This window comes from Vigna radiata, chromosome 8 (genome assembly GCF_000741045.1).
Source record: "Vigna radiata var. radiata cultivar VC1973A chromosome 8, Vradiata_ver6, whole genome shotgun sequence".
NCBI lineage: Eukaryota > Viridiplantae > Streptophyta > Magnoliopsida > Fabales > Fabaceae > Vigna > Vigna radiata.
The window spans coordinates 39,627,749-39,641,343 of record NC_028358.1 but is presented as its reverse complement, the minus strand read 5'-3'; the positions used below and the strand labels follow the sequence as shown (position 1 = coordinate 39,641,343).

At 39.1% G+C, this 13,595-nt stretch overlaps 4 protein-coding genes and 1 pseudogene across 4 annotated transcripts; 3 read left to right on the top strand and 2 right to left on the bottom strand.

The window, feature by feature from the left end:
- Window positions 1–299: 299 nt before the first annotated feature.
- Window positions 300–2,174, bottom strand: LOC111242292. Its single transcript, XM_022784829.1, has 4 exons — window positions 1,816–2,174; window positions 1,073–1,699; window positions 850–972; window positions 300–776 (listed from the first exon to the last, which is right to left on the bottom strand). The coding sequence occupies exons 1-4, from the start codon at window positions 1,837–1,839 to the stop codon at window positions 300–302; spliced, it is 1,251 nt and encodes a 416-aa protein (XP_022640550.1). The 5' UTR covers window positions 1,840–2,174.
- Window positions 2,175–2,305: 131 nt separating this feature from the next.
- On the top strand, window positions 2,306–3,247 carry LOC106771507 (50S ribosomal protein L7/L12-like). The gene is made up of 2 exons (XM_014657499.2): window positions 2,306–2,453; window positions 2,541–3,247. Exon 2 carries the CDS (start codon window positions 2,550–2,552, stop codon window positions 3,021–3,023), a length of 474 nt encoding a protein of 157 aa, XP_014512985.1. The 5' UTR covers window positions 2,306–2,453; window positions 2,541–2,549; the 3' UTR covers window positions 3,024–3,247.
- Window positions 3,248–3,375: 128 nt separating this feature from the next.
- LOC111242387 lies at window positions 3,376–5,755 on the top strand. Its single transcript, XM_022785566.1, has 2 exons — window positions 3,376–4,162; window positions 4,616–5,755. The coding sequence occupies exon 2, from the start codon at window positions 4,636–4,638 to the stop codon at window positions 5,734–5,736; it is 1,101 nt and encodes a 366-aa protein (XP_022641287.1). The 5' UTR covers window positions 3,376–4,162; window positions 4,616–4,635; the 3' UTR covers window positions 5,737–5,755.
- A 594-nt stretch (window positions 5,756–6,349) lies between these two features.
- LOC106771627 lies at window positions 6,350–7,638 on the top strand (annotated as a pseudogene).
- Window positions 7,639–7,795: 157 nt separating this feature from the next.
- On the bottom strand, window positions 7,796–13,412 carry LOC106769974 (probable inactive receptor-like protein kinase At3g56050). Its single transcript, XM_014655794.1, has 9 exons — window positions 13,273–13,412; window positions 13,003–13,147; window positions 10,908–10,979; window positions 10,684–10,827; window positions 10,452–10,595; window positions 9,684–10,222; window positions 9,322–9,512; window positions 9,116–9,248; window positions 7,796–8,886 (listed from the first exon to the last, which is right to left on the bottom strand). The coding sequence occupies exons 1-9, from the start codon at window positions 13,370–13,372 to the stop codon at window positions 8,288–8,290; spliced, it is 2,067 nt and encodes a 688-aa protein (XP_014511280.1). The 5' UTR covers window positions 13,373–13,412; the 3' UTR covers window positions 7,796–8,287.
- Window positions 13,413–13,595: the final 183 nt, after the last annotated feature.

Here is a 13,595-nt window from a genome sequence, read left to right as displayed (position 1 = left end):
TCCTGCAGAATCAATTTACGTTGCAGAATCCAACAACCTTCAACCAAAATCCACCAATCACTCATATTTAACAAACCTTTGCTTCATTCANCATTGAAATCTAGTAATGCTACGTTTGATGACAATATTCATTGATTAATAATTCAAACACAACCTTAAATCCCATTTAAAATGCAAATATCTTAATAAAGGCAACTTCCATGATTACAACCTTGAAGAAAATACAATCCACATTACAAAATAATTGTTCATGCTACACAATCTGCATATCACGATAACTACACAAATATTTACAAATNTCAGTCTAACTTCTTCCTAACCAATCCTACATAAGGAGTCCTAAGCGCTTTACTCTTGTAACNCCTTCTTGACCCCATCCTCACAAATGTCTTCATTGCAGGACGACCACTGGACATGCCCTGTTCGGATTGGCCTCCCAACGGGATCCCGCCCGGACTGATGCCTCCTGGGGACATGCCTCTAGGGGATATGGACGGTTCTTCATGTGCCACATTGTCTCCACCATCCTGTGGTCTTCTTCGTCTATGTTTCTCGAATGCGACCTCTTCCTCCAACACAAGAACCCTCCTTTTAAGTTCTGCAACAAGACTTTGTTGCTCGTGTAAAGTTTCCATAAACCGCTCTCTGCGGTTTTTCTTAAGTTCCTTCTTTGTTGATGCGTTTTCATCTTTATTTTTCCCTCTTGCTTGATCCTTGAAGTCTTTCTCATCCTTCCTTCTACCAACATCAACATCAACATCAACATCAACATTAACCTGAAATTGAACAATTAAAACCACACTAAGAAGAAATTTATTAATGATAACAGTCAGCACTCAAACAACTTACCACACCACTTTCCAAAGCTTGTGTTAGTATGTTGTCTCCCAACTTCAAATNCATCCAATGCAATANTCTTGGATTTTTTTCTATANGACCTTTGGGAGGTATCAATTTCTCAAATAACCAAGCCTACACAAAAATATCTAATGTTAACTGTTACTCCAAAACTTAATGGAAGCAATAACAACAAATTGAATTTCCACTCCGTCAATCAATAAACATAACTTACTTGCAACATGTAAATGCAACCATCGACATAAACGTTCGTTGTAGCTTTTCCTTTCTTCAATGCATCTGAAGCTTTGTTCAAACCACGTACCAAACATCTAAACACTAAACTAGCCCAGCAATATTTTCCCAAATCGTTTAAATCATCAACAATATCAAATAGTATGGGAAACACTTTTCCATTACGCTGTGGAATTAATATCTCACTAATACCAACCAAAATGTACAAGCTACAAAAAGGACCACATGGAATGCTTTTTCCTTTCTTCATCAAACATTTGTATAGCAAAGTCAAATCTCTTGTTTTATTGCCAATGTATTTCACACATCTACTACATCCCATTTCTAGCTTTAAATCTATTTCTTTCCCATCTAAACTCAAACCCAAAGCTAAACAAATATCTTTCTCATTCATAGGCACAACTTTGTCCGCAATTAAGAAACCACTGCTTGAATCAACCCATTTAAACACTAAGTCACTCAACATTTTCCTACCAACTTTAATATTACCAGTGAAATCTAAAAACCACCCAAACGGAGTTCCGCCAATCAATGCACGCTGCTCCTTACTCAAACGTTTGTTCAAACTGGAGATGAACTTTGTCGAAACTGAGTGACGAACCGTCAACTGCACACACATTGCAAAAACCCAAACTTAAAAACCCTAAATCATAAAAGACATACAAAACCCAAAATCCATACACCCCACCATCAACAATGACACCCAAAGTACGATGCCCTTACCCTCGTCGTCGAAGAAGTCGTCATTTCGCAACGCCACACCCACACCGATAACGAAAGCCTCCACTGCAACCCAAACCACGAACGACACTCAACTGCCGGAAAAAGAAACCCAAAACGATTTCCCAACACCGTTACCCTACAAAATGCACTTATCGGAAGAAGTGGTGGTTTCGAATGAAGACACGAAGAAACATAACTACAATCACATGATTCTGCACAAGGGCAAAGATGGAATTAAATTATTCAAATTTTCTCCAACTGCATGACGTCAAAATGCTGCTTTTTTTAAAAAAAAAATCGCCCAATAGAAAAGTGACACGTGGCGTTGTTAAAGTTGTGTCAAAATAGGAGTGTCAAAATCTCGGCTTCCTAAATTATAGTTAACGTACCTGAAAACAAAAGTAAGAAAGTTATTTTTAAAAAACTTATTTTAGCTTTAAATATCCAAATCAATAATTTTACCAATATATTTTCCGAAAGAAAAATCAATTAATCGATGTATGATTTGAAAAACTAAAACCCGGTCCATTTTCATAAAAGAGAACTGAACCGACCGGCATATAAGCGGTCGATATAACAGTTCAACTTCCCGCGTCGTCGCCGCACTGCATCATCCGGTGCCGGAAAAATCTTCCATAGTATATCTTTCTTCGTTTGTGTTTCATATGATTAGGATTCCGATTTGAGTTTTAATTTGTATTTAATGAAAATTTGGTGTGGTGAAGGGAAAATCAATGTCTCACAGCGCGGCAAGGTGTGCCAGAAGATTTGTGAACCTCACGCGTGCTCTCTCCACGGAGGCGCGTGCGCAGAAGGTGGAGCGTATTGCCAACGAGCTTCTCGATCTCAACAGGTTCGAGAGGCATGACTTCACCGTCCTCTGGCGGCTCAAGATGGGTCTCCACCGCTATGGCACTCCGATGGCCGGCGTTGTCACACCACCAATGCCGGCTGCAGGGTTGCCTGGGGTGGAGGCCGGTGCTGCGGCAGAGAAGACGGTGTTTGATTTGAAGTTGGAGAAGTATGATGCTGCTGCCAAGATCAAAATCATCAAGGAAGTGAGGTCCTTTACTGACTTGGGGTTAAAGGAAGCCAAGGACTTGGTGGAAAAGTTTCCTTGTGTTTTGAAGAAGGGGCTCACCAAGGAGGAGGCTAATCCCATTCTGGAGAAACTCAAGGAGTTGGGTGCTGCTGTTGTGTTGGAGTGATTCTTAAATTCTGTTGTAGTGCTCTATATTTTTTATGTTAGATGTAGAATCATTGAAGCCATTTCTCTGGATTAATTCTGGAATTTGAGAAGGCTTGTTCTATTCTTATGTTAATAATCTATTTTACTGCTCCGTCCTGTAATTATTTATTCCAGCAATGAATTGGTTGGACATCTAATTCTGTTGTTGGTGCAAAATTGGTGGTCATATTTTGGTTGATTGAATGTGAATGGGTGCACGTGTATATGAACTTTTCCTGTGTGTGTAACAATTGTTGTGGCATGAAGCATAGCCTGTAATTGTATTGGAACGTACACTGTGAGTGCAGGGGCAGCAGCCAGGTAAGTGCTATTCTGCTTAGTTTAGCATAATCTGGAGTCCCATGTGCAGAAGGTTTGGGCTGTAACTCTGATATGGTGGAGAAATTTATTGTAACTGTTGTTTTTGGTGTTAGAGATTAGGTGAATCACTGTTTTATTGCAGAACTAAATGTGCCTTGCTGATGTATGCGTTAATTTTCAATGTGTGCAAAGGTCAAATGTTTAGTTAGTCTTTGTCAACGTTGTATTCTCTTCAGCTCCCAGCTGCTGACTCTCTTGAGCCTTCCATAGAACCTTATCTTAAACCCATCAACCTCGTGGAGGCCTTGGCAGAACTTTACCACAGGCAAGAGTGCTGCCTTCAATATGAGAAAGCATCACTCTCTGTGGAACAGTTCACTTTATTGCGAGGCCTCGAGGACCAGAAGCTTCTTAGGAGATGTATCAGAACAGCACGGCAAAACGCTGGGAATGTGCTTTCCAAGGGTGTGCTTTCGGCATGGTTGAGGTTTGAGAGGAGGGAGGATGAACTTGAGGGTTTGTCTTCAATGGATTGTGGTGGTTGTGTTATTGAATGTCCAAAGGGGAATTTGGTGCATGGGTTTAGTCCTTGTTCAATCAATGATAGGTGCCAGTGTCTGCAATCGACGAAACAGGAAACTAGCACAGAAGAAAGTGTGTGTTTGTCAGATAGATTCAGTTATATGAACAATGGTCTTCTGTAGATGATGTTGGTTCTTTGGCTATTATACATCAGATGTTAGAGAATGATCTTGGAAAGAGTCTGCTGGAGTTTCGTCAGTCTATACTCCTATTGAGGTAAGCATGTCATTAAATCATAGCTATCGGAAGTATCTTTCTTCTTCAACTTTGTATTTTTATGGTATTTACTGCTCATTCTTCTGGAGTTGATAAGCTTATCACACTACATGGTGCTCTTTTTGGTATCTAAGGATTTGATTTATTGATAGGGATAAAAAGTGTAAATAACTGTAACAGTTTAAATGCCTAGGACAGTTAGGATTGGGCGGGGAGGATGTATAAATAGAGAATTGTTAGATGGAAAAGGGTTGTTGATTGATTTGTTAATTGACAGGTTCATACCTGTGAGAAGGGTTAAGCCTTCATTTTCTTTTCTGTACAGATACTATACTCTGAATAATATACCAATTTTCCTATCTTTTGTGTGTCTTTTGGAGATGAAGAGAGTCTCGAACTAGGTTCCCAATTCAAGAACCTAACATTGGGTCTAACCTGTCGGATCCCGATCAGTGAGGAGACGCGAGCGAGTGATGGAGGGAAGAGTAGTGGCGGTCGAAGGACACTTGGAGGCGGTCGAGATTGCAATCGCCGAGACGAAAGCAGACACAGGGGCTTTGCGACAGGAGACGGCGGCGATACGACAGGACATTCAAGCAATCTTGAAAGCGATGGGAGAAAACAATCGCAGAGACCAACAACAGGATGAGAGTCAATCGTCGGTGAACGATAATAGGGGTGGACCCAACGGCGGAGGGGGAAGAGGCGGAGAAGGTAACCAAGGAGGGATGACCCATTGGAGGAAGCGGGTCGAGTTACCAGTTTTTGAAGGGGGCGAGTCCTGGGTATGGATAGGTAGAGCTGAGAAGTTTTTCGAAGTTCAGAAGGTGGCTGAGGAGGAAAAACTAGAATTGGCCTTTATTGGCATGGAAGGGTACGCTGGAAGTTGGTTCCGATTTTGGCGAGAGAAGACCAAGAACCTTTCTTGGGATGGGTTGAAGAGAGCCCTGGGAATACGATTCGGGGGAGGAACCGGTGGGATGGTGTACGAGAGGCTGTCGACCATAAGAAAGGCGGGGCCGGTGGAGGAGTATATACGTGATTTCGAAGTACTGATTGGGCAAACGACCCAGATACCCGAGGAGCAGATAATGGGCTATTTCTTGTCGGGCTTGCAGGAAGAAGTGGGAGATCATGTCCGGCCACTTGACCCACTGGACTTGATGACCGCCATGCGAGTGGCGAGAGATGTGGAGAAGTTGTGCACTACTTCGAAGACGGGCGGAGGATGGGTGTCCAAGAATCAAAGTTCTTGGGGAAAAACGTCAGGTGCGGTGGCGCGGGTGGAGTCGAATCGCAACCCGACGGTGCGAGAAGGACCAGTTGAAAGTGTAGGGTATGTAAAGAAAGGTGCGACCCAGGGGGGAAATAACGTGGGAACCAGCGGCAGTGGAAGTGATCAGAATGTCCACAATATTCCGTACTCGGAATACATCAAACGGAGGGAAAAGGGGAGATGTTTCACGTGTGGCGGACCTTTTGGCCCTGACCATCGCTATCCGGAGAGGGGTTTAAGGATGCTAATTTTGGTTGAAGAGGAGGAAGAGGCTGAAAACGATGGAGACCTGAGATGAACATCGCTACAATGGAGCTTTCGACGCTTTTTGCCGGCAGTCTCATGTCGCCCAGAACAATGAAGTTGCGAGGACGAATTGGACATCGTGAGGTACTGGTTTTGATTGACAGTGGCGCTAGCCACAATTTTATCAGTCAACGGATGGTGGAGGATCTGGGGATGGCGGTGGTGGAGACCCAACATATATGGTGAGCTTGGGGGACGGACAGAAGAAGAGAATCAGCGGTTACTGGGAACAGGCTGCATTGAAGGTGGGAGACGCAGAAATTGTTGAACGATTTTACATTTTTGAGCTCGGAGGAGTAGAGGTTATCCTCGGTGTGGAGTGGTTGAGAAAATTGGGGAAGGTGACGGTGGATTGGGAGACGTTAACTATGGTGTACCAACAAGCGGAGGAGGAGATAACAATCAAAGGTGACCCCACGTTAGAAAGGAAAATGGTGAGACCCAGGACCTTATTAAAAAGGGATGAAGTGGCAACTGGGCTTAGGGTAGGGGAGTTGGGCTCATTGGAGCCCAGAAATAGTGGCCAGAATTGTTTGGGCCTCAAAAAAAAACAAAAGAAGGAGATGGAGCTTTTACTGGACCAGTAGGACGTGGCGTTTTCGGAACTTACGGGGCTGCCACCGGACATAGAGATGGTGCATCATATACCACTTAAAGATGAGGCAAGCACAAGGATGCTGAGAAGGCAGCATTTGAAGAGGCCGAGAAGAAGAAGGAAGAGGGGGAAGCAAAGGATGATACAGTTGACTCTGATGTTGAGGGAGAAGATGAAGAAGCCTTCACATTTTTTCTACACCCCTAGCTCTCTTTCGTCAATGGCGATGGAGTTTAGGGTGCGAAACCCTGACCTCTGCTCTCTCATTCTTCTATTTCTCTTGACTATCACCTCTGCCAAGGTATTCTTCGAGGAGCGCTTTGAAGACGAATGGAAAATAGGTGGGTTAAATCAGATTGGAAAGAAAATGAGAACATGGCCGAGGAGTGGAACCACACTTCTGGTCAAGGGAATGGGACGCCAATGACAAAGGCATTCAAACCAGTGAAGATCACAGATTCTATGCCATTTCTGCTGAGTACCCTGAATTCAGCAATAAAGATAAGACGATAGTTTTCCAATTTTCTGTAATGCATGAACAAAAGCTTGACTGTGGTGGGGGCTACATGAAGTTGCTTAGTGGGAATGTTGATCAGAAGACATTTGGGGGCGATACTCCTTATAGTATCATGTTAGGACCACATATATGTGGTTACAGTACCAAGAAAGTGCATGTTTCTTTGACCTACAACAACACAAACCACTTGATCAAGAAGGATGTCCCTGGTGAGACGACAGGAAGGAGACAACTGCAGGAAGAAGGGGAGAGTGTGCCACAGCTGCAGTAGAGTGGCAAGAAGGAGGGTCGGAAGGGGCCACCTAGAAAGACAAAATGACCGTTAGGGAGCAATGCCCCGGTTTCAACCTTGGGAACAAGGTTGGTGTTCAAGGGGAGGGTATTGATAGGGATAAGAAGTGTAAATAACTGTAACAGTTTAAATGCCTAGGACAGTTAGGATTGGTCGGAGAGGATGTATAAATAGAGACCTGTTAGATGGAAAAGGGTTGTTGATTGATTTGTTAATTGACAGGTTCATACCTGTGAGAAGGGTTAAGCCTTCGTTTTCTTTTCTGTACAGATACTATACTGTGAATAATATACCAATTTTCCTATCTTATGTGTGTCTTTTGGAGAGGAAGAGAGTCTCGAACTAGGTTCCCAATTCAAGAACCTAACATTTATTTGGAGTGTCAATGGTTTCCGGTACCAGTAAATAAAATGCTATAACAAGAGAGTTCCTCACCTGTGTGAATTTCATAGGTTAAACTGTCAAAAGGCTGCAATGCACAGTTTGAGGATGGCTAGAAACCATTCCAGTTCAATGCAAGAAAGGTTAATTTATGAAGGATGGATAGATCATTTGAAGCCTATTTTCTGAAAGTGTTTCCATCGGAAGATGTTGAGAGCAGTTACCCCGTTATCCAATATGCATTCTTGTGATCCTTGTGCACATAATTAATGAAGCTTTCATTCTCATGCGTCTTTTACCAAAGGAAATGATAATTTGCTTCCAACTCATCAAATAATAATAATTGACTATGAGCTACTACACATCACAAGCATTTCCATGTCTAGCATTTTAAAAAACAAGGAAACATTAGTTACATAAGCTATGTATATTCACAGTGAAAAAGTGAATGTGTTTCCTTCTCGTATAGACAAACGTAACACAGTCCTTTCCCTGTCCGGACAGCAGTTTCCCCAAGTAATATTCAATAGAGATTATTTAGGAAGCACTCTCTGCCCCTTCAAACATTAACAGAAATCAATTCCTCTACAATGAGGCAAATGCTATTTGTTCTTTACATCTTTTTCTGTTGGCTTCAAACTTATAGTTTAAAAAGCATTAGTATAAACATAAATACTTCAAAAGTGCACGAATACCAAATTTAAAAGTAACTGTACAAATTATCATTCCACTTTTATTCGGGTAATAATATCAATGTCTCAACTTGAATCAGTGGACGTAATTGCCATTTCTGCCCACCAAAGTGGTGATGCCTTTGGATTTGCTCCATCAGGCCCCATAGCTGTTATTTCCTTGAGTCTAGATGTAACATCTTTCATAGTTGGCCTTTTCTCTCGATCTGGTTGTACACAGTTTCTCATCACTTCAGACCATTCTTCAATCTCTTCTTCCTGCAAAGAGTTCAGTCTTGGATCCACAACATCTCTCAAGGATTTCCCCCACCTTAAATATTCTGCTGCCCAATCTGCAAGAAGTTCGTTGTTCCCGGCCGTGGGGATTTTCCCCGTAATCAACTCAAACAATATTATTCCGAAGCTGTAAACATTGTCCTTGGCATCTGCTGATGATGTTTCCAAGAGTTTTGTGGTTGCAGACCCATTCTTTGCAGCACACATGTCATTCCATAAGCTAAGGTCTGATATTTTAGCAGCATAATCTTCAGTAAGGTATATAAATGAAGATTGCAGGTTTCTATGGGCAATGGAGGGTTTTAGGTCATGCATATACTCTAGGCAGTAGGCTATTCCCATAGCTATCCTCATTCTCATAGTCCAATTTAGTTCTTCTGCTTCTCTAACTGCAGCATATGTAAGAATAAAGTCAACACTCAGAACAACTTTAAGTGCATCTTTCGCAAAAAAATTTCAAGATGTCAGGGATCTAATGAATAACTTTTTGCCAGAAAATACAAGCCTTTTACTCACAGATTGGTTTCAGAAGTTAGGTTGTTATGAACCTGTAATAATCAAAGGATGTGGCTGTGAATGTGTTTCTGGAAAGTAAAATATGAACTTAATATCACTCACTGTGTATATGCTCAAAGAGTGTTCCATTTGGAGCGTACTCAAACACCATCATTCTTGAGAACGGCTTATTCTCTTCACAGTACCCAATTAGATTCACAAAATTCTTGTGATTCACTCTAGATAATGTTGCTATCTGCAATCATGCAAAAATAAGTAGGACTTGGATGATAAATATGATGCATTTGCTACAGTTGTTGAGAGCATACCTTATTTCGGAATTGAGCTTCCATGCTTTTTGACCATTTTTGAGCTGTGTTCACTGCAGAGGATGCTACAGCTATCTCGACTCCACTGGAGAGAGTCCCCTTATACACAGTTCCATCAGGAAGCGAACCGATAATGTTACTGAAATATTCACAAGCTGCTTCAATTTCTCCTCGTTTGAGACTTGGCACACCTTAATATTGCATAATAAATGAGTTAACTCAATCCGAGCTAAAGAAATAGTTCTAAAAGACTAATTAATTTCATTCTTTGAATTCACAATGCATTTTGAAATTGAATTTATTCTTAATCTTTAGGATGCAGTACATAAGATGCAGAATGACCTATAGCAAACATAAATTACCTTTTACAAAGGCTTTCTGCAGCTGGCCACTCAATCCTGTGGACCAAGGTTTAACAGTCACAACCTTCCTACTTCGGAAGCAAGCAAAAGTAATGGCTGACATCAAAATCAGTAAAGAGAAACCCCCAACAGCAGACCAGATTATCGCCGAGTGCTGTATTTGATTGGAATTGTACGTGTTCCCTTGGGTAGAAAATGGAGAAGGGCTAGGTGCTGGAACCCAATTAACTGGTGGTGTAGGCACAGTGAGAGGAGTGTTTACTGGTGGTGATACGTCTGGAGTTAGTAACACTACAGGCGAAGGAGTGAAAAAACTATCTGAGGGAGAAGGTGATGGCGAATATGAGGGACTTTCTGACGGTGAAAATGATGGTGGTGATGAGAAAGGCTCAAAATTTGGTGGTAATGCAAAAGGGAAATGCGATGCTAATTGTTTAAGTATCCCTTGGTTAACATGCCTTTGGATTTTGGGTGTACTAGCAACATTTGCTACTTTGAGAAGTTTCCGGTCTGCTCTATCCCCATGTTGGCCAATGTGCCTTAGACAAAATTGTCACAAGCAAATAATTTCAAATTGTAGATGAACTTTACAATGAATAAGCACGCTTTTAGCAATATTGGTCTGATGATTATTTTCATTGTAGAGCTACGTTAGGGTAAAAAGGTTATGTCATTCAACCATTTACTGAGGAAGATGTTCATAGAATACAAATTCTAAAATTGATAACTCAGAAATTTGTTTTGTAAAATCCATCATTATATGCTTACCATAAACTACATCTGCCAACATATGCTTCTCTAGTAGTGGTGGCACCAGTTAGTTGTTCTTCATTAGCACGAAATTCAGAATTCATCTTGAGCTTATACAGCTCTGGAGTTAAGTTGGTCATATGGGAATTGTTGTCCAATAGACTGTAGTATAAATTTGGCAATTTGGCAGTATTAGTCAACCAAAGAACAAGGCAGAAAGAAAATATTTGGCATGAAAGGCTTAACTTACAGAGTGGTCAGGGATGGCATATTGCCATGGTCAAATGGAAGGGATCCACTGAAGTTGTTATGTCCCAAGTCAAGGACTTCCAACTCCTGTAAGTATATGATCTCCTCAGGGATTTCTCCAAAGAAAGAATTGTTGCGCAAAATGCTGCGGAGAATACAAAGTGTACAAAGTTGATCGAGGAATTGTTATTTCTAAAACAAGCATTGGCATGAGCACCATCTTACATTGATTTTATGTGAGCCAGCATTCCAACTTCTGGTGCTAGTGTTCCTTCAAGACAAAGGTCTTTCAAATTCCTGCAAGTTGAATATTCGTCACCAGTATTAATTGTATGTTTTATCGCACACTAACCGGTACAAAAATGTGATTTAAATTTCTTTATTTTAGGTTAACATGCCTCACCCCTACACTTTTAGAAAGGTGATTTTTGTTCTTTATTTATTTATTTTGTTGTAAATAATCTCATGCATGTTCATAAAGAAATATGAAATTCTGCGATTATGAAAAATACATGGACCTAAATAATCGTTTTTAAACTATAATAAGGCTATTTTTAATTAGAGAGCTCCTTAAAAAATCACGCAACATTCTTTTTTTTTTTCTTTTTATACAAATATATATAGTATACTTGTAAAATTTCCTTGACCCATGTCTCTCTTCTCCAAATTCTTCCATATAAGACGGAAAATATCACTCAGTCAATTGGAAAAATAGAAGAAGTAAACAGAAAAATAATTCAAGAATATTCAAAATGTAGGAGCATTTTAAGGAAAAGCAAAGTTATAATAAATATTGTTACAGGCATATAAACGATAAATATGTAATTATTAAAAATCATTTTAATTTTTGAACGAGTGTTTATAGGTTGCCTTGTTAACACTAACTTTTTATACTTCATTTTGAAGTAAATACTGCCTTTTAGTAAAATACCAAATCCGACAAAACAGGTTTACTTAATCAAATAGAATAAAAGTATTAGGTTCAACATTGACAAAGTATTTTGAAAGATAGCAAGCCATAATTGTCATTTTAGACCTTGAAATTACAAAAAAAAAAAAGAAAAAAGTAATATTGTAAAATTAATAATTGTTATTGTAATGTTGAGTACTTAAATATATTTAAAATTGTCTTTTGTGTAAATATGTTTGTTATTATATATTCTTTAATATACAAAAAAAAATACTGATATGATTTTTCATATATTTATTAAATAAAATTTAATTTTTTAAATAATTGATTCTACTCTTAACTCATAGTTTCATTATAAAAGAAAAATAAAAAAAATAAAAAAGAATAAATGATAAATGTACATTCTTTAAATATTTTTAGGCTTGAATGATACGAGAGGAAGATATGTCAAAGATGAAGGATGACCAAAAGCAAATTAAACATGATAACTTTCGTGAATAATAGCATTATCTCTTCAAATTCTTTTACACAATTCTCATATAATAACATAACACAAATGAAAGTTCAAGAATTACTTAATCCTGCAAATGAAAGAAATGAACATTTAACTTTATATTCATTAATAATAAAGTCGTTTACTTTATTTTTGTACATATTTTTTAAAATTACTTCAAAGTATAATTATTTACTTCTTTGTCACATGAAGAAATCAACTACCGATAAAATAATATTTACTAATCATTGTTAATTTTTCTTTCTCCTCTTTAATTGCTTTTTAAATTCCTCAATGCGTTTTATATAAATTCCTTTTACTAATTGTGTCATTTTTCTCACAACAGGAGGCTTAGACTGTCAGACATCCTCCATTGCACTAGCAGGAAATTTTGAAAGAGGTTTATCATTTGAGCTAAGAAGATCTTGTATATCATTTTCCATTTTCATTTTCAATACAAGAAGACCAGGTTTCTCTGCCGGCCAATTTAATATCAAAATCAAAGGCTAATGGACCCCTATGTTCATTATATATATAGCCAAAATTTCGTTCAAAACACAAAGTTGATTTTATTAATTATCTTTTTACCACTTATTCCCAAAGATAAAATTGAAATTACTATTTTGGTTTCAATTTTATTTTTTTTTCAAATGATCCAGAGCAAAAGAATTCTATAAGCTATATCCTACTTTCAGAATTATCTAACAGTCATTTTGAAAATAGACGAAAAGTTTTTAACAAATTCAGTTTTATTTCACATGGGAAATTGAAGTGGCATTGCAAGTGAATTTGCTATATTAACTAATTCAATTTTAATTACAACTTTTAAAATAATTATTACGAAAATTAATAATCCTTAATTGATTTTATTTTCTTTTACAAATGTGAGAAAAGAGAGTAGAAGAGAGGTTACTTACAAGGTCACGACATTACCGTGAGAAGAGCACTCCACACCGAACCACGAACATGGATCCATAACGTCTCCATTTTCGCCACTCCAGCTTGATAAAGCCCCCTGCGGGTCTGTCACCACACTCTCCTTCAACGCCAGCAGCGCCAAACCTGCGCCACCAAAACGACACGCCGTTTCGTAAACTTAACCAAAACCTCCACTTCCGATCACCGAAAACTCGCTCAACAAAAAACAACCACTCAGCGCCGTTGTTTCTGTAACCACCATTATTTACCTTCGCTCTCGAGCGTCGAACAGAGACTCTTTTTCTGGCTCAACGCCAGAAACAGAGCCAGCACCGCCGGCAATAACTTCAACGGAGAGAATAGTGCCATGTGAGATGATGAAGGAAATTATTCACCGTTCTGGTCAATAGAAAGAGAAGGAACTTAGAGAGAGAATGAGTGTGGTATCTATATATATATACGACAGCACCATGCTCACAATAATAGTAGTAATTTACTTGCTTATCACTCTGTTTATCTAATATAATTAACGTCTAATTTTTATGACAATTATTAATACATATTTTTTTTTTCAAGTAAAACGTCCAAATCC

Excerpts from the sequence above, each read along its gene's own strand:
- LOC106771507 (XM_014657499.2), top strand. The coding sequence starts at position 2,550 with ATGTCTCACAGCGCGGCAAGGTGTGCCAGAAGATTTGTGAACCTCACG.
- LOC111242387 (XM_022785566.1), top strand. The coding sequence starts at position 4,636 with ATGGAGGGAAGAGTAGTGGCGGTCGAAGGACACTTGGAGGCGGTCGAG.
- LOC106769974 (XM_014655794.1), bottom strand. The coding sequence starts at position 13,372 with ATGGCACTATTCTCTCCGTTGAAGTTATTGCCGGCGGTGCTGGCTCTG. Across the intron at positions 13,148-13,272 it reads TTCGACGCTCGAGAGCGAAG|GTTTGGCGCTGCTGGCGTTG; the intron begins GTAAATAATGGT and ends TTGGTGGCGCAG. Across the intron at positions 10,596-10,683 it reads ATGCCATCCCTGACCACTCT|TCTATTGGACAACAATTCCC; the intron begins GTAAGTTAAGCC and ends TTTATACTACAG.